At 36.2% G+C, this 27,711-nt stretch overlaps 1 protein-coding gene across 5 annotated transcripts in view; it reads right to left on the bottom strand.

Moving 5' to 3' along the window:
- The window catches only part of PAM (peptidylglycine alpha-amidating monooxygenase), a 117,727-nt gene that overhangs the window by 13,262 nt on the left and 76,754 nt on the right, over positions 1 to 27,711 (bottom strand). For 3 of the 5 annotated variants that reach the window (XM_014951484.1, XM_014951483.1, XM_014951482.1), the window contains exons 13-17: positions 26,618 to 26,805; positions 25,888 to 25,959; positions 10,398 to 10,703; positions 5,799 to 5,928; positions 416 to 532 (exon numbers count right to left, since the gene is read on the bottom strand). In XM_014951484.1, the coding sequence (XP_014806970.1) occupies positions 416 to 532; positions 5,799 to 5,928; positions 10,398 to 10,703; positions 25,888 to 25,959; positions 26,618 to 26,805 (813 nt within the window). The remainder of the gene's footprint in view (positions 1 to 415; positions 533 to 5,798; positions 5,929 to 10,397; positions 10,704 to 25,887; positions 25,960 to 26,617; positions 26,806 to 27,711) is intronic. The other 2 variants (XM_014951486.1, XM_014951485.1) reach the window with 1 other exon arrangement.

Raw genomic sequence — 27,711 nt, forward strand, 5'->3', positions numbered from 1 at the left:
ATGTGAAGATTTCAATTTTTATCTACAGATAACAAACACTGCACACACTATTTGTAGTATTTAATAAAAAAGATAGCTTTATGGAACATAATTTTCTTGATAAAAGTGTCTCAGCTCTGAAATTCAGTTGATCTCTGGTATCTCACACAGGTTAATATTTGGTATCTTTAAGGACAATATACAGTACTCATGAGCTTTGCGTTTCTGTTAATCTGGCTGGTAGAAACTGTATAGATTGCTAGAAAGCAGAGGTGATAAAGATGGCAAATTATTTTTATTAGTTCTTGATTTTGTAATTATTATGAACCCAGAGGCTACAATCACACAATGTAATATGAAACATATGCGAAAATAGGGTCAGAGAGTAAAATATACAGAAATGTTAGTTTTATTAATAAAAGGAAAAATAACTTACAGACTTTTGCCCAAGGCATGAAGCAGTTTTGCATTACTTGGGTTCAGGACAAGAATTGTGTTCTGTTCAATTGGTCCAAGTCCTCTTTGCTGATAAACAAATCTGCTGTCAAAAGAACTACACAAAAATAATGGAATAGAAAGCCAGCATTAGAAGGTTCCACTAATGAACAAGACCCATGCATCTTAAGGAAGAGTTTCATAGTTTAACTGCAGTGTGGGGTTACTGGCTTCTTAGTCTTTAAACAAGTCTTACTGCATTACTGTACGATGGTTAAGAGTTACAGTGTTGGATGTCTGCATTTCCTACTGATATAACGACTTCCAAACTAAAGGAGCACCAAATCAACACAGCAACAATTAAGATAAACCTAAACCAGACAAGCAAAAAAACTCTTTTTTTTTTTTTTTTGTCCTTTTTGCTGTGGCAAATCAGAAATGGGAAATTAAACAATGTAGCCTAAGTAAAAATATAGCTAATTCCCAGTAAGAAGAGGTATAGTTCATACTGTCTAAGGCAGCGTGTGCATGATTGTGTGTCTTTTGTTTTTTCTTTTTTTTTTTTCAATCTTAGTTCAGTATTTTGTTAGAGCTTACTACTGTAAGATTCAGGTCTTGAGTTTCAGATTGTGCTTGCAGGAGACTATAGGATATGATGTGCATTTCTCCTACCCACACTCAACTTCCAGGATACTTGGACTATATTAATAAACATTTAAACATATCCCTATTTCAGACATTAACTGGGATTAACTTTCCAGAAGACATTTGCATAAAATTATCATGTGCTTAACAAATAATAGAAAATACATCTGTCTGTACCCCGACAGTGAAGGTGACTATTACTCTAACCTGCTGAAATATACATTCTGCATTTAGTGAAGGTAAGTAGAGTGTAAAATATTTTGAACAAAATTTAAGTCTAAATGTTAGAAAATGGTATTTGACTCTGGATGAAAAATGTGCAAACACAAGACATGCTCCTCCCTCCCACCTTGTATTTTTAAATCCATTTGCTAATCCCAAGAGAAGTCCAGCTATGATTGATGCAACTTGGTAAACAAGAATATATTTTGTAGTCACAGAGAAGGCTATGAATAAAGCTATTAAAACTTTATATTGTACAGTACTAGCAGCCTCACCTCTCCATAACATTAAATATTTATATGTCTAGAATTTTCTATGTGGAAAAGCAATACTGGCTTCATATACAACCAGAAAAATCTATGACAGGATGTGTTTAAGCTTCTGCATAGGCTATGATTAAAAAATAATATTTAGATATTGCCACTATGTATGGTGGATATCTGTGACTATTAATTTATTTTCTGATAGGAATAATAGGAATGATAGGAATAATTCTGATAGGAATAAATCCTTTACACTATGAACGGTTAAGCATAAGGGGATAGTTACTAAAATTCTTGGCTGAGCTCTCCTGAAAACTCTTCCATAATGCTGTAAGGAGACAGGGTAGACAGTACTGGCACACAATGGCCTACAGGTGAGCATCTGGTGGTTTGACCGTGGCTTAGCAGGTGTTGTCTTGCTCTTTACCATTACTGACAATAATCTTCTGTGACAAGTTCTCTTGGCTGTAAAGAGTTTCATTTAAAACAAGTCTAATGTGTGTAAGGACTTGCTCTAGGTATGGATAAACACAACTGGAGGACCAACACTGGACAGACTGAACTAATGTTATTATTAATTAGCACAGCTCATCTCAGAAGAGAATCTTAGTGACTGTAGGCATGGTACAAAAAAGTCCACAGAAAACAAGATTGTATCTCTGGAGAACCGACTACCTAGAGATCTTAAAAAATGTTTGGCTTTCCTTATTATGATTTTGGTTCCTAGTAACGGTGCTGTCCAGACTTCTAAGTATTCCCTCCTAACAACTACAGAGCTCTTCTGGGAAATGAGTGCTCTCAGTGTAAATACAAGATTCTATGGTATTCTATGCAAAAGAAGCCTAGTGAACTTCGAAATGGGTTTATGGGAGTGATCTTCCACGCATCTTCTCCCTGTCAAACTTCCCCTTCTAGGAGGAAGACTGGCATGCTGCAGAATCACAGTCGCTCTGTTCTTCCCAGAGTCCGAGACCCATTTCCCAGGCAGCCAATGTTCCTTTGTTTCAACTGATAAATGAGGACACAAATGATGCTGACTACTGCTAGCTTAAAAGCAGCAAGACCAAAATGAACTGAACAAAACAGCCGAACACCTTACTATTATATGTCATATATGTCACTAATTTCAAACCTCAATGTAATTCCACAGCTATTTTTCCACTTCTCAGCTGGCCACCTCACACTAATACAAACAATTTATTGCTAAATCTAATGTCTTTCTGGTGGGCTACTTATTAAATTTAGACAGACCACCTGATCTCATAACCCCTGAAGGCACAACCCTGAGTTCAATTCTTGATCAATATCCATCACCATTGTAGTACTGTGCTCAGCCTAAATTAACCTGCCTAGCTTGTTAAGAATACAGTAACAAGAATGCAGTTTATATTCTTTATTATGTCTTGTATAACTTGCACGAATAGTATACATTTTTTCACCACAAAATGCAAAATAACTTCCAACTGATTCATTGCTTAGCCAGCTGAATAGTTCTAATTGTTTTCTCACGCTGCATATAGCAAAGACTGTTCTAAAACTGAGGAGAGGATGTGGTATAAGAACCTGACTAATTTTAAAGGATTTTTTTTTTTCTTTTAATCATGCACAGAGGGGCTGCTACAGCCACTGAAAAGCTGCTACTCTATTACAGGTCTTGTTGTTGCGTAACTGCTTTTGCGTTCTAAAGCAGACTGAAGTTGCCTTATAAAACAGCACAGACCATTCATCCAGCTATATTTAGTTGAATGAGAATCCAGCTTTTATGACATATATTAATAATGCACTGGAAACATTTGTGCACTGCCTAACAGCACAGATAATTTTTGTTTAATTTGTTTCCATACTACGCTGCTGAAGCACTGAAACAGAGAAAATAAATTCCAGGCTTTCAGGCGTGATTGATTCATCATGTTTATGTTTTGGTAAGAAATATTATACTCAATTAACTGTGTATTTGCAGCTAATGATAAACATTAACTTTAAAGTCTGATAACTTCTTATCCCAATAGTCATGATAAGCCCCTTTCAAATACTCATTTTTTATTCCTTTTTATTGAAAAATGAGAACACATATACTCCTTCCATTTCAGCACAACCCACGAAAGGGTCCCCAGACTAATTCATATGCCCATGGCATACCCAAAGATAAAAAGGGAAGGCTGACTGGCTGAGCACATTTCTGTGTGCCTCTTCTCTGTTCTGCCAGATATGGAACAACTGCTTAACAATAGGCATGTTTTCCAAATATACTGTTTTAATGTCACAATACTCTATAGAATTGGCCTACAGAAGTTTTAGCCTATGTAATTTAGGGCTTCCTACCAAGACTATGTGTTGATTAACTGTGCTCCACAAGAAGACCAAAAAAACCACACCAACTTGTGAACAAAACTGAAATGAACTAGGATTTAATGTGCAGTTATCTTTATGGAAAGCTCACAACCGGCTTCAGTTAACAGCAGCTCATCTTAAGTCTTGGTTACATATCTGGGGCTGAATGCTTCCCGTGATATTTATAAGGCCAGGTGGTTTCACTTTGTACAAACTCAATCCCCACATGATGGCAAATATGGCTAGCTCCCACACAGGGCTGATGTACAGATTAACACTACTAATACCAAATATAAACTAACAGTAAATCTAAGATAAAGTTTATTTCTGAGGAGTCGGATAATCCCAGGCTAGAAATTCTTGGAATACGAACAACGGCAGCTGCCAAGGCCAGGGCTGAGTTAAGTGAACCTGCAGTGACACCCGGCACAGGTGGTAGGTACATGGATTTCCAGACTCCAGACCCCACTGCTGCCCTTATTTCTTGCACCCAAAAAATAAGAAAGTTGAAGTTCAATCTCTCTCTCTCTCTCCACATGGTTGATTCATTGTGCTTACTTGCTATTTTAGGAAACATTAATTTTTTATTTTGTTTTGTTTAAAATCTGTAGGCTCTCCAAATATTGCTTGGTCTCAAACTCCAGTTTTGTGCTCTGGGTTGTGGATATATCTCAGTTGCCAGACACTCAAAAATACACATTTCAGAAGTAAGAAATAAATACAACTGCCAGTCTACTTTCAAATATTTTCTCAATTCTTTCTCCAATGATAGAAAGAACAGCATTTGTGTTCATGTGTAGGAGGATGAAAAAAAACCAAATCAATATTGGCTTTTACTTGAAGCTTGAGTAATACAACCTGCAGCATGCGTCATCCTTTCAAGTTTTATAGTCTGTATTTATATACACTCGAGCTGGAGAGATCACTAATATAATGCTCGAGACATAAATGATTGCCTTATCTGCTGCATTATGTTGTTTAGCTAAAAAACCCAACAACTTTCCTCCATAAAACAGTATTCTAATAATAACTTGTTGTTATAGGGTTGAGAAAGCTGCCCCCTCTAACTTTCAGGAACTATGTTATCTTAAAATGAATTCACCAGGAGTTGAAAAAAAACCCTACTGTTTAGCCTTATAGTTATACACAGAGAACAGAAGCTTAGAAAGAATGTTTAAAAAGCATATTAAAAAAAAAGGTACTACATAATATTCTGTTCCAGGGTCATACTATTTCCTCCGCGTGTTCCGTTTAAGATTTCATGGATATTTTCCGAAGTGTACATCCAAACAGTCTGACATACTATTTCAAAGCTCAAACACATAAGGACATTGTACTAATAAGGACACTACACTCTATTCTTAAAATAATATACCTTTAAGTATATTATTTTACAAACACTAGAAAAATGCTTGTTATAGTGGGTGATGCTAAATGTAGTAAATTTTATCAAATTAGCAGAACAAAGCCTGTTTTGAGAGAGTGCCTTTAACAATCCAATTTTGTTCAGTGGACATGAACACACAACAAATGAAGATACGTCAGGGCTAGCTTTGCATGTCTTAAACCCAGGTGCTAATAGTAGTATACCATACTAAAATATCATTCTCCCTGGCTAATTAGTTCTGCTAAAAAATACGGAGAAGCAAGGATAATTAATCTCAGTGAATATGATACTAACATGGTCATAAAGTTTAAGGACCTAATGGAGACATATTCTTTCAGTCTAAAGACCTAGTAACCCCATCATCTTCAACTGCCAGTCACCACTTCCATTCCAACTCTCCCAAAGGCACTTTCAGCTAAAGAACTGAATTTTAAATAGAAAAGCAACAGTCTTCCTTTTCTTTTCTGGAGAAGATATACAAACAGCACACACCAATGTGACCTTGTAACATGCCATTTGGCAGAATATCTACTTACTTTTCATCCCAAACATGATCACCTCTGTGGAAGATAACTAGATTGTTTTCAGCATCCAGGGCCAACCCAGAAACTTGGCCTAGTTTGAGGTCTAACCCAGGCCACTCCACAGCCTCTTCTATGTGGAAATCTGACCAAAGAAACAAATAAACAAAAGACAGACATTCATGTAGCATATTTATTAAAAAAAAAAAAGGTTAACTGACATTTGATACAGACCGTTGGGAATTATATGACCATTTTCTTACATGCAGTATTTCCATTAATGCATTGCAATTTAATTTCAAGCATAGTTTAATTATAGTAAAGCATGCACAAGCACTGACATCCTGCTACGTATAGGATGACTGAAATTTCAAAACAGCTTCTAACTGCATTTTCTTCTCCATCCTATAAGGATACAGGTATACAATTTTAGGAACTCCAAATACTTTCTACATTGAAAGACTAGAGAAATATACAACTACTAGCTAAAATCAGCAGGCAAATTTAAATATTAACCTATCAATGTTTTACTAAAAATACATAACAAATCACTAAACCAACTACGTACCAGAAGTGGTTGAGTCATGACTTTTTTTTTCCCAAAAAAGATTGTAAACTGAGCAAAAAAATACAGGGAAGGAAGAAAAACAGCATCGAGAAGCAAATAAAACAGAAATTCCTTTAAGTTTGCCTACTTAAAGGAATTTCTTACAGCCAACATACACACTAGTTCTGGACAGCATTCATACCCTAATCCAAGTATTATAGACACCATAAGGAAATAAATAGGTAACTAAATCTGATGAAAGAGATGAAGAAGGGCGGAAAATCTATCATTGTTTATGCCATAACAACTGTTTTTAGGAATAAATACTGGATAGTTTTTGAATACCACAAATCAGATTTTCACACTAAATCAACAGCACAGGATTTAGTAAGTGAACCACTACTAAGAAGTCAGATACCTCCTGTGTTCATTTAAATTGTAAAACTCCTCAATTAAGGGGGACAAATTTAGTTTCAACTTAAACATTAAAATTAAAAATGTAAAATAATATTTACTTCAATCCCTTTTATGTACAAACAGACTTACACTCATTAAAGGCAGGAACAGTCCAAAATCTGAAAAAGTTGCAGAGTGTTGGCTAGAAGGTTTCATTTTCTGCAAACAGTCTGCTAAAATGCTATCTGGAAGAGTTTGGTCTGGGTTGCTCTGCCAGTATTAAGAGACGATTGAACAATATTCCCCCAAATAAAAAAAAAAAAAAAAAAACGTTTTGGCAAGAAAAATGTCACGAATTCTGATAGAAAAAAACCCATAACAAACCCAAATCCATAGGTACCATAGCTAGAGTAGGTGATAGGGAAACTCGTCTAACACAAACCTAAGACAAACCTGAGGCAATCAGGTGAATACAAGACAGCAATCAAAAACTTCTAAAACTAGAAATTCAACTCAATCTCAGCAATTTTACCTGAACAAAAGTTCCAAGCTAAAAGGAAAGCCATTAAGAAAAAAAATTACTCATATTCCTACTTCTGTACAATTCAGTTGGTCACAGCAGGTGCAGGTCCAGGTATATACAAGGATGTTAGCATTTTGAAAAGAATAAAAGGATGGTAATTCAGTGTCTGCTTCCTCACTTGCTCATCCCATATTAGTCTAAATTAACTTGCAGAAAACTTGTGTATGTTTAATGTTACAGTGTCCCTTGACGTCTGAGCCTTTTCAGAAAGGCTGAAGAAATTACAAGGCTAAGCACAGAAGGCCTAAATTTTGGCCTCTCTAAAATTCAGTGTCTGAAAAGGCGTATACTATAAAATACTTACTTGTAAAGGTCTTCTGATAAATCAAAATAATAAAATGAATGTACAGTGACATACAATCTAATTACAGGAACTCTAGCCTCTACACAATCTTTATATTTTCTCATGCTTTTCCAAAATTGTTTTATTATTGTTATCTTTTCTTTTCCTTTGCAAGCCTCATACTCAAGGTCCTTTGATACAGGCTTATTTTAAGGCAACTGGCTTTTTACAAAAACTTACTAAATTTAAATTTCCTTTATTTAAGACTGATTATTAATTCCCTACAAAACTAAGTGGCCCATGGAACAGTCACACACAAAACCAAAGAAAATTATTTTTCCCCATTAAAATACTTTACAATTACTTTTTAAAAAAATTAAAGAATCAGCAGTTTCATTGTAAATGAGATTCCTAAACTAAGTACCACCAGATCTTTTACCTTGTAATTTAGAGTAATTTCTTTAATCAATAAAGCTATAAAGAATTACATTGATTTAGAACATGTAAATCAGCCTCTAAACTCTTTACAACTCAAAGAATAAAGCCTTATTTATTGGCAAAATTGCAATTCACTGTCCAGAAATCCCTGGAAGTTCTTGCTAGCTTTTAACATCACAAATTTTAGTCACGTTGCATTTACTCCCTGCCATCAGGGTATTCATTTAAATCTCAATAAATATAAGTAAGCACTGCATAAAGGAGTTTTAAAAATTGGAAAATTACACTGTTTACCTTAGTTAGGAGGTATAATTGGTTGCAGTGATATTGAATAACCTGACTGATTAGTGACCAGTCTTGGGGTAACAAGGTAACAACAGTGCAGGAAGAGCAGTAATATAAAGGTATAAATGTAACATTTATAACCACCTCACTTAGCAAATACATTCACTTGCTATTTTAGGCCAATTACATATTTAAAATTGGAATATTTATAAGACTAAAATTATTAACCTCTTTTAATCCGGGTAATTTTTAAACAGTTAAATGAAATTAATTTAACAGCAACCAGTGTCTCGTCCTAAGAAATACAGAGAATTTTTTAAATTTAATATAGAAAAGAATTTTATGAAAGGTGCAAATTTTTATTAAATCAAGACAAGTTAAAACACTGTATATTCCACTACTTCCCTTGAAGACTGAAATTCTGTTATGAAAGATTCTGTTCTTCCAATACGTAAATACTTCACAAAACAGAAACTAAAGATGTGCTTTAAGATTTTACTGCTATAAAAGTTCTTTTGCCAAAAGATGGCGCTGACTGCTTCTGAAGTTCAGAAGTCCTGTACTTAGCTGTATCACAAACATTAAAAAAACCCCAGTGCTAATTAAGATCAGTTTAGTTTTCCTTTTAGCTGTAAATCAAAAATGCTTAATTTGAAAGTCCATTTATTAATTAGTCCTCCACCAACAAATTCCCCCAAAATGAATATATAGCTACTAAAGTATGTGTGCAAACGCTTCCTGTAGTTAGAATTCTTGCCATATGGTGTGCCAACCAAGCCATTTATTCAATTCACTGACACTCCCTCTTCTGGATCAGTTAAAACAGAAAGGAAATGTCTTTTTTTCCTCTCTACACACCACATGCTATTAGCCTGAACTGAACAAACTGGTTTTGCAGGAACGCTAAACACATTATTCTTCCAAGCATTTAATCCTAGTGTCGCTTATGGAATTATTAATGATATACACTTATGTCAGGCATACGGAAATATTTCACCTATTTTTCATTCCTGTGCCAATAACTCGACAGGCTCTCATTTAACTGACTAGCATAACGTAATACCGGAAAGTCTTCTTTGGTTTTCAGCTAAACACAAACCCAGAATTTTGCTGAATTTGAATACTGTTAATAGAATCTCACATAAGCGGAGACAATACACGTTAATATCTTGAACTGAAATAAAAATCAAATGGACAACGAATGATGTATATTTGTACTTAACAAATGATAACAGTACTTAAAAACATCAAGCTGGCTGGTTGCAACATAAAAGCAAGCATGTGCTGCTACAGCTTATGCATACAGATGACTTTCATGCATACGTACCAGTTTCTTTTATGAGATACTCGTCACATGCTGCATTATCTGGCTTTCCACATTAGCAAGTAAGACTAAGCACAATCAATATCACAGAGACCAAAATGCAAGTAAAACAAACACAATACTTCCATGGTTTCTGCTGTCATAGAAACCTGAAGGGAATGAATGATAAGCCTACTATAATAAAACAGCCTGTCCAAAAATATTTGGAGAGCCAAGCCCAATTTCAAATAAATACAGAGAAATTCTACTTCTCAAAAATTTCTCAAGATTAACTACCACTCATTCTGAAAGAAAGAAAAAAAGGTCTGACAGAATTGCAGCAATAAATTTTACAAAATCCTCTATCTGACAAACCAAGGTAATCGGAAAACTCATAAAATGCATTGATTATCCAAGGGACCATTTTATTGTAGTTACTTTTACCAAGAAAATTGTTCACTTCCCGTGACTACTATATCCTGTGTTTACCTTGTTTTAGCATAATTGATATCAAATCATTAAGTAAAAGTCTTGAGAGTAGAAAAAATATTCTGTGTTCCAAAAAGTACTACTATTGTGCCATGGTATACATTCTTTCTTCACACATGAAGGGGGAGAGAACCCCACTGAAATTTCTCTAAAATAGAACATTTCCATAATTAGGAAAACTGTCACGTAAAATACTTCCAAACATCAATTAGTATTCCCTTCAGATTTTGCTAATGTGGATCACAGCTTTTACATTGCATTTCATTGTATAAAATTAACCCCTAACCCACCTCCTGTATGTTCTTTTTCCCAGCTTCCCTCACCATGCTTAGGCTGTTGTAAAGAGAAATGTCTGCTCTCTGGTGGCCTCAAGGTAGACTCTAGTCTGTGAAATTTGTGAATTCTGTCTCTGACAAGCATAGTATTGTGCCTCTCATCATGATTTGTGATCTCTCTGGTAAGATCCTTCTTTTGGACTACATTAGCAATCTCAGCTACAAGATCTGAGTCTGCCTTTTCTGTAGGGTTATGCTTATGCACATGTACAACATCTTCCCTTTCTCCTAGCAGCTTGGAAAGGAGTGAATAGAAATCACCTGTACAGAAAAGAGAAAAGATAAGAGGAAAGGAGGGAAAAAACAATTATAGCAGATCGTGTAGTTTTAGAAAGCTTCAGCAAACTATAATGTAACAAAGTTACTCAAACAGTCATTGTCAAAACTAGTTTAAGAGGGAACTGTTTCAGCCTTGACAATTCAATGAGCCAAGTCTCTGGTAAGGCAAGATAGTGTCAAATCTTTATCAACTTTAATTCACATATAAATGTCCACTTTTACCTGACACTGGCATCAAAAAATAAGCACCTCTGCACAGATGTTCTTGAGAATAAGGTAAAAGGAAAAAGCATGCAAATTTCAGTAAAAGAATTTTTATGATGGAATTTTCTGGATTTACCAGGCTACTGCAGACTTCTATTTTTCTAAAACAAAGAGGTAAAAATTCTATAGTTTTATCAATTTGTTCACTTACAAAGACAATAGAGAGTCATGGTAGATTTCAAAATATATTTCTTTGAAATCTGTCATCGCATAAGAAGCTTAGGCTGTAAGAAAACAAACTTTCACATTTGGAAACAGTTTCCATAGAGCTGTAGAAAGAAGACACTAGTAAAATAGAGTGATCCATTAAATTTTCATTGATTAGTTCAGTCTGGGTCCTGTCCCTCCTCTTTGTTCAAACAGTAACACCCCTTAGTTACAATACCACCTGGCGATGCAAGGAACAGTTATTCTCTCAAGCTGCTTGCTAGAAATCCAGTTATGACTATAGCTTTCCTAGACACCAGCAAGCATTTCAGTAAATTCCAGAACAATAGCTCAAAGCAAACACCCCCAGATCAGGTATGCAAATTCCAGAACCACAACTCTCTTCAGAAAATACTCAAACCACCCCATCAGGTTTTGAGGAAGCCAGTGTTAAATGATTTTTGCAGGATTATATAAAGTGATGACATGATGACAAGTATATCCCTGTCCTGGGATTCTCTGGTAACCAGCGGGTACCCAACCTGTTAGAATTTGTTAATCAAATACCTTGGCTGCTCGAAACTATAATCAGTTCTGTTAAATACAACTGCACCATTTGAATGGAAAGAGACATCTAATATGCTTTAAGATTTGATGCAAGTAGGTATATTTCATCTTAAGTACAACTCACTTGTAATTAAGAATTTGTATTATTTTATGTCAGGCTACACAAGACATCTTTTACAAAAGCAAAACTATAACTAATGAAGCTTTCACCAGAAAACATCCATCCAGAACCAGAACCCATCACTAGCAGCCTAGGGCAGAGGAAATAAAGTCTTTTGAAAATGACCCTAAGAGGATCTGTCATGTTTATAAACAGTCCTGTTCAATGATTTTGAGTAGGATTTCATTCCTTGCCCTTAGAAATGAAATATCACAGATGAAATCTTCTGCCAGAAAATAATTACTGAAGTAACAGGGCCCATTTCAATGAAATGAACAATGCAAATTAGGTAAGAGAGAATATTGTTAAGCTATGTAACAAATATTAATTATTTCCTTCAAATACAATTGTGAAGATAGAATCCTTCACAATCGCAGTCACACTACTGATTCAGAACAAATCCAAATATTCAAAAAAGTATGACATAATAGAAGTTTTGGATACAAAGCATATTTATTCTGGGGAAGCTTTACAATTACATTAATCAGGTCCAGTAATCTCTACTTAAGGCATCACATCGGTGCTGACGTAGAAAAGCATTGAGATTCCTTTACACAGGAAACATTTGGTATTAAAATACTCTCCATTGGTCTTAATTATATTTTGGAACCATTGTAGAAGTGAAATAAAGTTCACATGTATGAATATGTCATGTTTTGTACCAGACTGGCCACTGAGATGAACAACAGATTCTCTCCCCCAGATTTTCAGAGGCCAGCAAGAGCTCACCAAACACAGCTAGAACCACAACGCTTTCCAGGGCACAGACCCCTCTCTCGGGGCAGCTGGTTTTATCCATGGCTGGAGACCCACAGAAGAGCAAAGGCCACTGACTTCTCTATATGCCATGATTTCCAACAGAGAGGTCTGAATGGTAAAAGCAGTGTTCTGCCAAATGTAACTGTGAAAAGTCTTCCCAAACCAGCAAGCCTGTTGCCACTTTAAACGGCAGACCTTTTTAAAGCAATTTTAGTGATCTTTACCCAGCTCCCTCTTTCCTGTTCTGTATCAACACTCTGGCCAATTTACATGTAATTCTTGGTCACAAAAAGAACAACATGCTACAGCTTGTATAGAGGTCTCAGACTCCTAACTCACAACTCATACGCTTATTCTATTTGAGCAATGAAATTTGCCAGCTTTCTGCTTCAGCCAAAGGCATTGCATTCTACTTCTGTTGTGCAAATTATTCTGGTTGCCACAGAATAATTTACTTACCCTCTAAAATAGGTATTGCTTGTTAATTTAAAAAAGCAAGCAAACAAAAAGTGCTTCAGTTTACCTATATGAAATTTGCTTCTCTTACTACAAAAGAAAATGCTGAGAGAGAGGACTCAGTGAAGGACAAGAAAAAAGATCAGAGGAATCCATCTTAAAAGTAAAAAAAGCCCAAGGAACAATTTTTAGGACAATGTGCTCTCATAGAAAATTCCAGTGGTCTTTATGGGAGCTCTTAATCAGGGACTCAACTCCAAGTAGGAGTCTTCTCTTAGTACTGAGACTATGATTGTAAGATATATGAGGAACTTTCAAACAGTGGAGTACAGAGTAAGGTGGTTTGAATACATCACTATCAGTGGCTATAGATGATCTGAGTTGAGCATGTCCTACTAGTGCTTTCATTAAGCAGGGTTGTTGTAATGACAACAGAATATTTAGGAACTGTCTGAATGTATAAAAAAGGGTGTGCCTCAGAGAGTAAAAGTGGTCTGAAGTGTAGCTGCTCTGAAACTGTGATTTTTACCTTAAGTAAATGTGTTTGAGACAGTGAATATGAAATCTCTACATCTTAAGTTCAAAAGACGTAAAGACATCCATAAAGCCTACATATCTGCCCAGCATCTCCATATCTACAAGTAGGCAGAAGTCTCTGTCAATTTCTTGGCATCTTGATGCAACTACCTACAAAGCAGCAAAGACATGTGCAGATATGAAAGGGAAGAACTGAAGTCTCCTGATTATTCAATGTATGTAACTGTTCCCTAAACTCCACACATTGAATGGAGGTGTCACATTATTTGGGACCAACTTGTTTCAGCTTTGTTTGCGATCCCCAGGCAGACTCCAATAACTTTCTTAGTGGCATATTTTTAAGAAGTAGCTTAGAATTCACCACATATAGCTAGTGAAGAGCTGACTCATGTTGTTTCTGATTAACAGTTGCTCTCTCCAAAGCAATATCCAGCAAACATCAAAGCACAATCTTGTGTTGCTGCTTTACAGCTGTCTTGCACCAGCTGGAACAGCTGAAGGATGTTGCTTGCCTGAAGATACTCAGCAGGAAAGGAACACCAGCAAGATGCAGCAAGTTATTTGTTTGGTCTTGTTTGAGATGAGACAGCCTGGCCTTTAGAATGCCTGAGTATGATTAGAAGAAGGCACAGGTGAATTAATGACTTGCTCTTGCTGAATTAGCTGAAGCCTAGCACTGCAGTCTCAGGGAAGCTAACTGATTACTTTAGTTTCAGAGAGGATACTTACATGTGCTTCTTATGTGTAAGCTATCAGGACACTCCTAAGTAATACAGTAAAAGGCAATTGGCTACAAATATCTACAGTTTCTTCTATTCCGGAGGAAGTGACAGCTGTCAAGACCAACATCTCCAGAAAGAAACAACGCACAAGCATATTTCAGTAAGTTTAAACTTAATTACTACAGCATTTCTACACTAGAAAATAAAATCATGACATGGGTGACTTCATCGTCAACCGTGAGCTGAACCTCACCTGACCTCAACAGAAGACCAGATTGGTTTAAGTTTAATAGGGCAGTTTAGCATGTTGACCGCCAAAGGAGGTCTGGGAAGGATCCCAAGGGTGTTGAACTACCCATGTCTAAAACCAGTCCTTTATTCTTTTTCTCCTTTTTTTCCTTTTTTCCCCCCAGCGCCGGAGCCCGTGCTCCCCAACCCGCCGCGAGCGGCCCCTGTCCATGGTGCTGAGGCGGCCCCCGTGAGGCGGGCCCTGGCCGTGGTGCTGCAGGGTCACGCTGCCAGGGAAGGGGGGAGAACCACCACCCCTCCGGGGAGCCTGAACGGGCAGCTCTCAAGATACGTTATGTCGAAACTCATTTCACCGCATTTTAGGAAAAAAAAAAAAAGGGCAAGAACACCTTGGTGGTCTCTGAGAATTCTCCTATCCAGAATACGTATTTGTGTATAACGCCTCTACAAGTTTCACTGCAAGCAGTTCAGGTATGGCACTGGCATTCCATACTTCTGCTAGGAATCAGACAGAACAGGATTTTAAACAGCCCTCTGACAAAATTACACCTTTCCAGGAAATGAGGGGTTAAGAGCAAAAAATCTAGCAAGCAGTCATAGAATCATAGAATGGTTCGGGTTAGAAGGGACCTTAAAGATCATCAAGTTCCAACCCCCCCTGCCCACTGGACCAGGTTGCTAAAAGCCCCATTCTTGAACACCTCCAGGGATGGGGCATCCACCGCGTCTCTGGGCAACCTGTTCCAGTGTCTCACCACCCTCACAGTAAAGAATTTCTTCCTGATATCTAAGGTAAATCTCCTCTTCTTCAGTTTAAAACCATTAGCCCTCCATCCTGTCACTGCACTCCCTGATACAGAGTTCCTCCCCATCTCTCCTGTAGGCCCCCTTAAAGTACTAGAAGGTCACTATAAGGACTCCCTGGAGCCTTCTCTTCACCAGGCTGAGCAACCCCACTCTCTGAGCCCTCTGTGTTGACAAGGCAAAGGTGCTGCAGTTAATCTGTGTGCTGCTGCACAGATAAATGTGTGAATGCTTGTATTGAAAGTCTCCTCTTCTTGACCATGTCTGATCCGACATGGAGCCACTAGGCTTGTCCTTCCAAACTCATGTCTCAATCTTATTATGATTGTAAAAAAAGACAAGTTTTCGCCGTTGACTTTGGGTTTCCTTATTACCTCTGAATCAAATGGAGTGTATTCTGAGACTACATCTTTCTGTCTTAGAATCCCAGAATCATAGAATTGTTTAGGTTGGAAAAGACCTTTAAGAACATCAGATCCAACTGTTAACTGATCATTCCCAAATCCACCCCTAAACCATGTCCCTAAACGCCACATCTACCCATATTTTAAATACCTCCAGGGATGGTGCCTCAACCACTTCCCGGGGCAGCCTTTTCCAACGCTTGACAATCCTTTCAGTGAAGAAATATTTCCTAATATCCCATCTAAACCTCCCCTGGCACAACTTGAAGCCATTTCTTAACAGAATGTGTTTCTGTTTAGTGTGTTCATCTGGGAAAAATGGTGAGTGCTTTGCTTTGTCACAAGTGCTGGAATCAGGGTCCAAATGATATGGACTCGCTTCATCTTAAGTATCAGGTAATGTCTATGTAATATGTTAAGAGCCATATCAGAGAACATGTACTTTAGCTGAAGAACTATCTTCCTGATGAAGATAAGCAAATTTGGCTGCAACCTCTACCACCATAAATAAATGTCTTCCAAATAAACATTTATCAAAATGAAAAGTTTAATCTTGCCTTCTTTGGCTCCTAGATGAAGCTACTAAGCTCATTCTAACAGGCATACATAACATTGCTGGTCGAAAAGAAGGGGAGAAAGGCATAAAAAAGGCATAAGTGAACAAAATATGTCTATTTATTTGAAGTGACATTGGACACAGTTTGATGTAATAGGCAAAAAAACCTTTCAAAATGGCGTCAAAATAGCCTGCTTATTATTTTTCATGCAAGTCCTACCATACTGCTTTAATCCGTTGCTTTGATGAAAGCACTGGAAAGATTTGTGAGAAATAAAAAATATTAAGCAAGGCTGTTTTCATTTTGAAGGGATTTGGGGAGGTTGGAGGAAGGAGTCATAGACATCAGGAAATGAAAAGGGTTAAGCTGCTCTAGAGATTCCTGGTCATCCTTTATAACATAGCCAAGCTGACACGTTTGAAGAACAGTGACTGTATCTTCTCTCTCAAGGCCTTTCTAAGCAGCTTACAGAGCTAAAAAAGATGGAAGAAAAAATTAAAAAATAACACTATTAGCTGTTTTCTTCTATGTCTGCATGTCACTAAGAAGGGCTTTTACTACTATTGCAATGTAAGTGAACTTTCCTTGGTTTTAATTAATACTTTCATTTTTTTCTTCAACTGTCAAAATGCTTTAATGTACAAATGTTTTGAGAGTCTGAGCATAGTTTATAACATCACACGGTTAAAGCAGTTCGTAAGTCACAAAGAGAGTGTTAAAAGGTAAGAAAGTATGCAAGAAGATCAAAGAATCTTCACTAAGCATTACATTTTGTTACAAATGTGTGTTCCTCATCAACAAATCAGAATCTAAGACTCAAACCCCAAGCTGATTGCAGTTTCCTAATTGCCCTATTCTTTCCTTACTGACAAGTTTCCGTCATTTTGCTACAATAAAATATATTTATCAGCTACTGCTAAATGACTAGCAATAAACACAACAGTTTTAATCCATAGGAGTTTGCTGTGCTTATTTTGATATTCTACACAGATTTGTAGTTCAGGCACGGTACGACAGTTCCACCTCAAAATTCTGTTACATGCAGTACATATGTTTCTTCTCACAAAATGACATATATGAAGCTATGTTTATTAAAAAGTTGTTCTGTTATCTTCAATTTATACTGGACCAGGTTGCTAAAAGCCCCATTCTTGAACACCTCCAGGGATGGGGCATCCACCGCGTCTCTGGGCAACCTGTTCCAGTGTCTCACCACCCTCACAGTAAAGAATTTCTTCCTGATATCTAAGGTAAATCTCCTCTTCTTCAGTTTAAAACCATTAGCCCTCCATCCTGTCACTGCACTCCCTGATACAGAGTTCCTCCCCATCTCTCCTGTAGGCCCCCTTAAAGTACTAGAAGGTCACTATAAGGACTCCCTGGAGCCTTCTCTTCACCAGGCTGAGCAACCCCACTCTCTGAGCCCTCTGTGTTGACAAGGCAAAGGTGCTGCAGTTAATCTGTGTGCTGCTGCACAGATAAATGTGTGAATGCTTGTATTGAAAGTCTCCTCTTCTTGACCATGTCTGATCCGACATGGAGCCACTAGGCTTGTCCTTCCAAACTCATGTCTCAATCTTATTATGATTGTAAAAAAAGACAAGTTTTCGCCGTTGACTTTGGGTTTCCTTATTACCTCTGAATCAAATGGAGTGTATTCTGAGACTACATCTTTCTGTCTTAGAATCCCAGAATCATAGAATTGTTTAGGTTGGAAAAGACCTTTAAGAACATCAGATCCAACTGTTAACTGATCATTCCCAAATCCACCCCTAAACCATGTCCCTAAACGCCACATCTACCCATATTTTAAATACCTCCAGGGATGGTGCCTCAACCACTTCCCGGGGCAGCCTTTTCCAACGCTTGACAATCCTTTCAGTGAAGAAATATTTCCTAATATCCCATCTAAACCTCCCCTGGCACAACTTGAAGCCATTTCTTAACAGAATGTGTTTCTGTTTAGTGTGTTCATCTGGGAAAAATGGTGAGTGCTTTGCTTTGTCACAAGTGCTGGAATCAGGGTCCAAATGATATGGACTCGCTTCATCTTAAGTATCAGGTAATGTCTATGTAATATGTTAAGAGCCATATCAGAGAACATGTACTTTAGCTGAAGAACTATCTTCCTGATGAAGATAAGCAAATTTGGCTGCAACCTCTACCACCATAAATAAATGTCTTCCAAATAAACATTTATCAAAATGAAAAGTTTAATCTTGCCTTCTTTGGCTCCTAGATGAAGCTACTAAGCTCATTCTAACAGGCATACATAACATTGCTGGTCGAAAAGAAGGGGAGAAAGGCATAAAAAAGGCATAAGTGAACAAAATATGTCTATTTATTTGAAGTGACATTGGACACAGTTTGATGTAATAGGCAAAAAAACCTTTCAAAATGGCGTCAAAATAGCCTGCTTATTATTTTTCATGCAAGTCCTACCATACTGCTTTAATCCGTTGCTTTGATGAAAGCACTGGAAAGATTTGTGAGAAATAAAAAATATTAAGCAAGGCTGTTTTCATTTTGAAGGGATTTGGGGAGGTTGGAGGAAGGAGTCATAGACATCAGGAAATGAAAAGGGTTAAGCTGCTCTAGAGATTCCTGGTCATCCTTTATAACATAGCCAAGCTGACACGTTTGAAGAACAGTGACTGTATCTTCTCTCTCAAGGCCTTTCTAAGCAGCTTACAGAGCTAAAAAAGATGGAAGAAAAAATTAAAAAATAACACTATTAGCTGTTTTCTTCTATGTCTGCATGTCACTAAGAAGGGCTTTTACTACTATTGCAATGTAAGTGAACTTTCCTTGGTTTTAATTAATACTTTCATTTTTTTCTTCAACTGTCAAAATGCTTTAATGTACAAATGTTTTGAGAGTCTGAGCATAGTTTATAACATCACACGGTTAAAGCAGTTCGTAAGTCACAAAGAGAGTGTTAAAAGGTAAGAAAGTATGCAAGAAGATCAAAGAATCTTCACTAAGCATTACATTTTGTTACAAATGTGTGTTCCTCATCAACAAATCAGAATCTAAGACTCAAACCCCAAGCTGATTGCAGTTTCCTAATTGCCCTATTCTTTCCTTACTGACAAGTTTCCGTCATTTTGCTACAATAAAATATATTTATCAGCTACTGCTAAATGACTAGCAATAAACACAACAGTTTTAATCCATAGGAGTTTGCTGTGCTTATTTTGATATTCTACACAGATTTGTAGTTCAGGCACGGTACGACAGTTCCACCTCAAAATTCTGTTACATGCAGTACATATGTTTCTTCTCACAAAATGACATATATGAAGCTATGTTTATTAAAAAGTTGTTCTGTTATCTTCAATTTATTTATTTTAAGCATCATCATGCTTTAGTTTAAAAAAAAAGACACGAAAATTATAAAAGAGAAAAACATTTTGCTAATAATAATATTAATAGCATTATTAATAATAAATGTTTGGTGTGTTTTATATTTGTGATATGACTTCATTTCTCTGAACTCTTCCTGTACTAATACAATGTCCACTTTCCATTTCTTCTGACATGTTAATGATATTATAAGCAGGTTTTGCAGTTGTTTATTGATAAGAAGTCTTGTACATTACAGAAAATACCTAAGGAAAGTCCTTCTTTAATTTTAAGAACCAGAGAACATCAACCAGGAGTAAACCAGTGAAGACTGAAACATTCAATTTAAAATGGTTTATTTCCATGTTTGTTATATCCTTTTCCCGCTTAGGTATGCAACCTATACCAACTCCAATTTTTTGGCTTAGATCTGATGCTCCCTTCTTTACTGTGCCGAAGATGCTTTTGTGAAGAATATGCACAACCTTATTCTAACCAAATCAAAGGCTTATCTTCTATTTAAAACTTTAAGCAGGATCTTTCGGTGTTAAAACAACAAACAAATCCTCTGCAATGCTGAATCTTCCTAATTATACTTCTCTAACTGTAAATATTGCTCTTAATGCCTTTCAGTAGCATTTTCTTCCAAGGTTTAAATCAGTCACTTTTCTCTTACTTTTGCAGTCTATTTAAGGGACCTCATATAATCTCTGAGCACCAAACATGCATCCCAACCCTTAAAACATCTAAAGACTTTCTCATATGTCTGGCCTTAATCTAAAAATGTCTCTAACACTTCATTCTAGGTATTCCACATCAATACTGGGAAGTGAATGTCTTCTGTTTCAAGCCTCATCCTCTCTCCATCAACCTAAGAAATTCTAACCACCTACCAAATTGAACTTCTCTTTTTTCTTACAACCACACAGAAACTAGCAAAGGTAAATTATGACAAATTTATTTTAGAAAGTAATGTAACTCATGGCTACATATGCTGGCATAAAAATACATGAAGTCTTATTGTTTAACTCTGCTATGTAATACTGTCACAGAAATATACTACTTCATTACCTCAAAAATCAAGGACCTGCCTGCATGATGATTCTCCTTTCCTCTTCCTTTCAAAACCTGAACCACAAGAAACTGTACACCTCCCTTCACATTCCCCCCTGCCTTCTTTTTTTTTCCTTTTTTTTTTCTAAGAAGGAAACAAAAGAGAGATGAGGCAGAAAGAGGAGGAGCTATACCTCTTCCTTTCACTTAAATCAATCAGACATTTCTATCACAGATACAAAAAGCCTTGTTCAGGACATTTTTACTGTAACAAGCTTTTCACGGAAATGCACAAGTAAGCAGCAAAATATGCAACACTGAACCGACATCTCAGTTTCTCAACTCAGATTCATCTACTACGTAGATGATGTGCCTTTTGTCTGTATGTGTGTGTGCGTGCACGCACTCCTGTTCAAACATAGCCTACAACTGAAAAGATGGATTAGGCATCCAACAGGTAGTAAGTAGCAGAATTACATCTAACCTTAATTCAGGACCTATTTTGTATGGATTATGATGTTAATTTTTCTTACAAAGAAACCTCCTCTTACAATCAATGGGCCATCACTATATACTTATATTCAATGTCATTCAAAGAATCCTCCTCCAAGCATTCCTCAACAAGTGATTTAACTGAACAGAAACATTAAATTTCTATTCCAACACCTCTGTTTATGAAATACTCACATTACACTACGTCATTACCACAGCCTGTCATATGAAATTAAGGTCCATAATTACTGGTACTTTGCTAGAGATTACAGCCAGAACTGTCATTAATTTTGGGTGCCCATCTAGAAACATCTCAAGATGTGATTTTACAGGGTATTTATCATTATATTTCACATCCTATGTTCAAGCCACATTTCCAGTCACTTTCAGTAGGAGCTGTGTATATGGAAGACTTAGGTTCAGTTCTTTGTTTTGTCTGTCCTTAAAGACTTGGAAAACAGAACAGGAAATGAGACTTCATTCACAAAGGTACCCAGCTACCCAGAACCATTCAGCAACTCTGGTAACAGTCTAGAGTAAACCATACCTCAGAGAGCATTAAACTGCCTTAGAACATAAAGTCATATTATTTTCTTTACATTTTTTTCTATTTCACTCACTTTGCACATTCTAATCCCTAAAACAACACGGCAGAAGTCCAGCGAGTTGTTTTTCTCTGCAACCTGTCTCATCAACAGCACAGCAACTCTGTAATTGCAGACTTTATAAAAGCTAATTTCTGAAGACTGGACTCAAGCCGTAATACTATTTTAGATATAGGAGGTTTAATGGGATTTCAGTTAAAACACTCACCTGTGAAAAAGGGACCTCACACAAGTCTAGTTGGAACATGCATAAAGAGAGACCTTAAGTTCAGCTGTACTGAACATGAGCATTTGAGCTCCTGGAATACCTTGCACTTGTGGTAATCATGAAATAATGGGGGAGAAGGGTAAGAAACAGCCCGTATGGGCAGTATGACTGATGAATACTGAGAGCAAAAGAATCACAACTTTGACTCTCACTTCAGAATCCATTATCAGAGCCAAAAACGTGTTACTTTTTCGGTACTGACTTCTAAATTCCCTAAGTCAGACACAAGCAAAAATGTACTTTTCTAAGAGTCACAGTAAACATTAAAACTAGAAGTAAAATGAAAATACCCTATTTTCTCCCATGTAAAGTGTAAGTAACGTATACATGTGTACACACATGCCCTTCTAAAACAAAAAATCGAATCTAATTTTTGGTTTATAAGCTGTGAGTGAATTTTCAGCTCAAGCCAGCCTTGAATTTATTTTTTTTTAAACCATTTAAAAATAATTATATTGGCTTTACTAGGAAAAAAATGCTTCAAAAGAAAGTTTATGATTGCATCTACTGCACACAAAATGAGATATCAAATCATGAGCCACAGGTCAAGAAATTAAATATTGCACATCTGATTAACCACCACCTGTAAATTCCTACCTTGTTATTAAGAAAGTACTCTCGCTATTGTGCCTATACAGCTTTCAGGTACAGCAACAGCTGACCTTCTCAATAGTAAGGGCTAATTCACTGCTTGCATTCCAAAACAAACCTAAACTGTGTTATATTATTCCACAGACTACAGCCAGGAATGCATTGAACAAACACAATGAAACACATTTAGGCCTTTTTTCCACAGGCAAAAAAAGAGACATCTAGCAGACATGGTGAATGCTATGAACAGGTAACAGTTTTTTTCACTACTGTATCTATTGAATGCCATTTAATAAAACTTCTATTGATGAATGAAAAATAAACAAAAATAATATTTGTTTTCCTAGGGACATTGTGGTTCTGCAGAACAGGAAACTCTCCAATATGCACAAATGTCTAAATCAATTGCATATCCTACAATAGTTAACTTCCTATGAGCAGTTTATCTTCACCAAACAGTGACAATTCCGTTTCAGAAACAATATAATGAGGTCAGTGGTAAGCCAAGCTCAGCTTAATTTTAACACTACAGCTTTGTCTTCATGCTGAGTGGTGGTTCACTTCATGATGGTTACTACTTATTTCAATATATTTACATTGTTTATTAATGTACTTCTGGTGAGTGAAGGTGACCAAATTGAAAATTTAAAGTAAAAGCAATGATAACTCCTAGAGGTGCCAATATAACAAACTGCTTGCGTGTAGCAGGAAGTACATCTTCTAAACCTATGCCCAGGCAATCATGTGATATTCACTTAATTAGAGAGCAAATACTTTCATGGCAGGCTTTTTCATTTTCTCCTTCTGAGGCAAATGCTTAGATGTAATACTACTCACATCAAAATTTGTTTCTTTGACCACGCTTCTAGCCCTCCAGATCTGTAGGTATCTCCAAGGCTAACACAACAATTTAACAACTATTTCAGCTTTAATGAAGTAACAGTGTTTACTTTAGTTACCTGAAACTATGGAGGGGAAAATTAAATTGTGACAACATAATGAGTCATCAAGAAAAAAAACCACACAAGATAAAACACAGAATTATGGAAAAACCACTGAAGTATTATTTTCAAAGCAAATCAAAGGCTGAATTTACTGAGCAATAGCTCAGGAGCAACAGAACTAATCAGAGCCTGAGTTTTGTAGATCTGTGTTTTGTAGATAAGCTTATCACATACAGTATGTCACACAAACCATAAAGAGAAAAATTTATGTTATAACCTTTACCTCTGTGAAAGTACATATTTGCTTCTGTGCAGCTTAGGGGTTCACTGCTCCTCCCTCTCCAACTGTAGATTTTTCCTGTCATTAAAACCTCGTTCAAAGTTGGTTGGTATTGGCTAACTCACTAAAGTTACTCGAGGAGATGGACAAACTGGCAATGCAATTACATAAAATGGCTTTGCCCCAGAAAACTGGACTCCAATTTGTATGTCATTTTTAGAGGCACATTTAAGCAGACTACTTTCAGCTCCTGTTTTCCCAGTGTATCTTACCAGGTGCTCATGTGCTTTTAAGACCAAAAACCACTGTCTAAAACAGCAATTCAACTTTCCCTCTATGGATACAAAAAGAAAACCAAGTCTGATCTGATTTTTCTTTTTGCTTTTTTTGCTTACACACACATAATTCAACTGAAGATAGAGCTGTATCAATGTAAAATTGAAGCTAGGCTCCTGTAAACAATGGGAGAATTTTCTTAAACTAACAGTTAAGAACATGAAACAAAATTCTTTCACAGCAACTACTGTGTTTTGATATTTCACATCATGAACCCAACTAATTTCAAATGGACAAAACCATGCAGTGTGTTTCCATAGAAACATGTTAGACGAGTATGTATACTAAATAGTGGTCTCAGCAAGTGAGACTGCATTGCAGAAATGTGGCTTTGAAATACATTTCAAAGACAAATGAAAAAGATTTTAAAAACAGGACCTTGTTTCAACACTTTGTTTCAAACATTAACGAATTCAGTAAAACGCACAGATAGTAAGAACCTCTACCAAATGCTAATGCACTTAGTAGTAACATAAGGGTGAATTGTCAGCATAAATCTTGATATAAACTTGCAAGCAGCTAGCTAATTCTACTCTGGAGAAGGATTCAAAAATTTGGAATTCTGTTTATTTCTAAAAAAAGTCCATCTTGAATTGACTATGATGTTTCAGACATGAAATTGTAAATACTATCTCTAGTAGTTTACGGTACTTTCAGTCAAGACGCTGTTACAGTCTAGAAGCTAGTTTTTACATAACTGTAACTCACTGATTTGAGTTAACTCTGCAAAATGGCAGAGTATATATAAAATCTAACCCCTTGCGAAATATTATCAACAACTTTAAACACTAGCCTAATCTTTGCTCTCATTAAAAGAAAAAGAAAATTTACCTTTAATGTATTTAGTTCTTGAACCTCAACATTGTTTAATGAAAACAGTATGAAACTGTAGCTGATGAGATTGATGAGATGTAGATTGATACTAAACCAATATTTATCTAATAGCATATGATTCACCAGAACTTTAAAGTCCAGTCTTATTTTAATATATCTCTGAAACAAAAATAACATTCAGCATATTTCTAGAAGCTTTATATGCCACAGATTTTCTTCCTGCAACTAAGTACTACACACATTTTTGCATGAGTTATTATATATATAGGCACTTACACAGAAACATAGCGACAAATTATTCAGTATTAAACATAAGCTGCACTCAACCCACTTCATGTACAACTAATAGCGAAGCATAAGAACATATTATTCCCTACTACACACATAGTAATACAAACTGAGAAATAGGCTAAGAGCTAATAGCACATAGTTATATATAAAATACAGTATAGTTACATACTATAGAACTACTTCTTTGGGATCATTCTTTACGATTGTACTTACAGATAAATTACAACCTCTTTAGCAAATTAAACCAAGGACAGGAATATCTGATGAGATTGAAACGGACTAATAAATTTTACCTACAAGGCTAGAGACCAGTGGCAGACTTTTTAAAAATTATTTCTTACATAGCATTTAATCATATTAACTGTACAGAACATTGCAAATTGCATCAATTAAAGATAAACAGATAAAAAACTTCATAACTCATTAACAATCAGGATCTAATTTATCAGTATTTTACACTGCTGAGTCTCTCCCTTGACATAGAAATAAACAAGTACATACCCTGATCCAAAATTTCTTCCTCTTCTTTTTCAGCCTGCTGTAGCAAAGAACTTTTATCAGTATCCTTCATATCTGAAAAATGGATTTAGGATATGATGTTAACCTCTGCGTGTGAATGGAATTGAGTATCTTTCTACTGGGGAAAAAAGGCCCTTTGGAAACGAACACTTGGTATTTTTATCTATCTACAGTAGTTGTACCAAACAGTGGAGCAGTAAAGCAACTGGAATAAAAAAATTAAGATTTGTACTTTGCTAAACAGTCATACCAGTCAGATTACTTCTGGACAATACTTCTGCTGCAACTTACATGCCTACTATTTAGTCCCTTCTGTAACAAGGCAGTGGGATCCACAAAACCATGGAAAAGTTATGATTCTTTGTAGGAAACAGACAGAAGTTAAAGCAACTATTATGATACTATTAAAATGAAGTACTGGTATTTACTTGGCATAGAAAAGATGTCAACCATTTGGGTACACAATGCTTGTAGCTATAAAAATATGTTGGAAACTGAAAGAGGACAACAGCAAGAAATGGACAAAAGATTACGGCAGACAATTCCATCAAAAACAAGAGTAGAATCCCATGATGGTCTATAATTAGCAATTTTAATTTTATTCAGGATTGCATTTCCTTCTTACGAAAATTTAATATATCAAACTAACACAGACAAACACATCAGTGAGCATGAAAAGACTTGAGGAAAATGGATAACAAGTTTTTTTCACCTTCATGATGCCCATGTGTCATCTTTAGCATATCAGACTTGACCGGAATAGGAATATTTGCCTCCTGCGGTATACTTCTGAACATCTCAGGGTTTATATTCTGTGTGCAGGTCATATATGAGACAGCATGCTTGGCTTCCATATAGTACATAATGTAAAAATTACACATTTCATCATTGGCTGTTCCCCTACACAACACAGAAAAGATGCGGCAGTTAGGAAAAAATGAGTTTAATATAGCTGTTACTCAATTCATCTAACTTGTTTAATAGAATATCAAAAAATCGCAATGACACACTTGGAAGTCCCACACTAATATATTTAATCACCTTATTGTAATGAGTATCAAAAGTTTCTTTCACTTTATACTAGAGAATACCAGTCTGCACAAACTCCCCAGGTATCTCAGAAATTCTTAACAATTTGCTCTTGATTCTTGCATGAAGTATTTAAACTGCTCTTCCTTCTCATTTCCCCAGTATACCCCTCATAGTCCTCAGTGTGTCATCAACTATGCACATGTTCTGATGAAATGCAACAGAACTGTATCGTTCATTATGTCCCCATTCATACACTTTTCTGACAATCTGGGGCAAACCTAATTTAAATTCCTTGCAAATAACATCTATGTTTCATTCCAGCAGCTATCTTTTATGGCAGGTTTTTTTCACCCCATGTTCAAGCGTATCCATTTATTGGCCAGTCATATCCGTTCTAATGCAGCAAAACTTAATTTCAGTACATACTAAGACACCATAAATATCTCTTAAAGAGAAGATACCACTGCCATCTTGAGAATAACTTGATCATAAGCTTCTGTAAGGAAACACATGAGTGCAAGAGGAATGATTAAACACTAGCAAAATTTAGTTCTTTGATATATTCTGTACATGTACTTGAAACAGAAGAGGCTCTTCTGTACTGCTACATAATCCTGTCTTCAATAGAAAAAACAGCTGGTACAAAAAAGATTTTTTTCTGAAAATTTACTTTGTGAAGCAGATAATATAGGGCCTCTTTGCAACTGTGATCTGTTTCCAGTTTTTTCCTCTGCCATACAGGTTGATATCTTTTATTTATAGCTACAATCCTAA

Source organism: Calidris pugnax, unplaced genomic scaffold (genome assembly GCF_001431845.1).
Source record: "Calidris pugnax isolate Ruff unplaced genomic scaffold, ASM143184v1 scaffold148, whole genome shotgun sequence".
In the NCBI taxonomy this organism is placed as follows: Eukaryota; Metazoa; Chordata; class Aves; order Charadriiformes; family Scolopacidae; genus Calidris; species Calidris pugnax.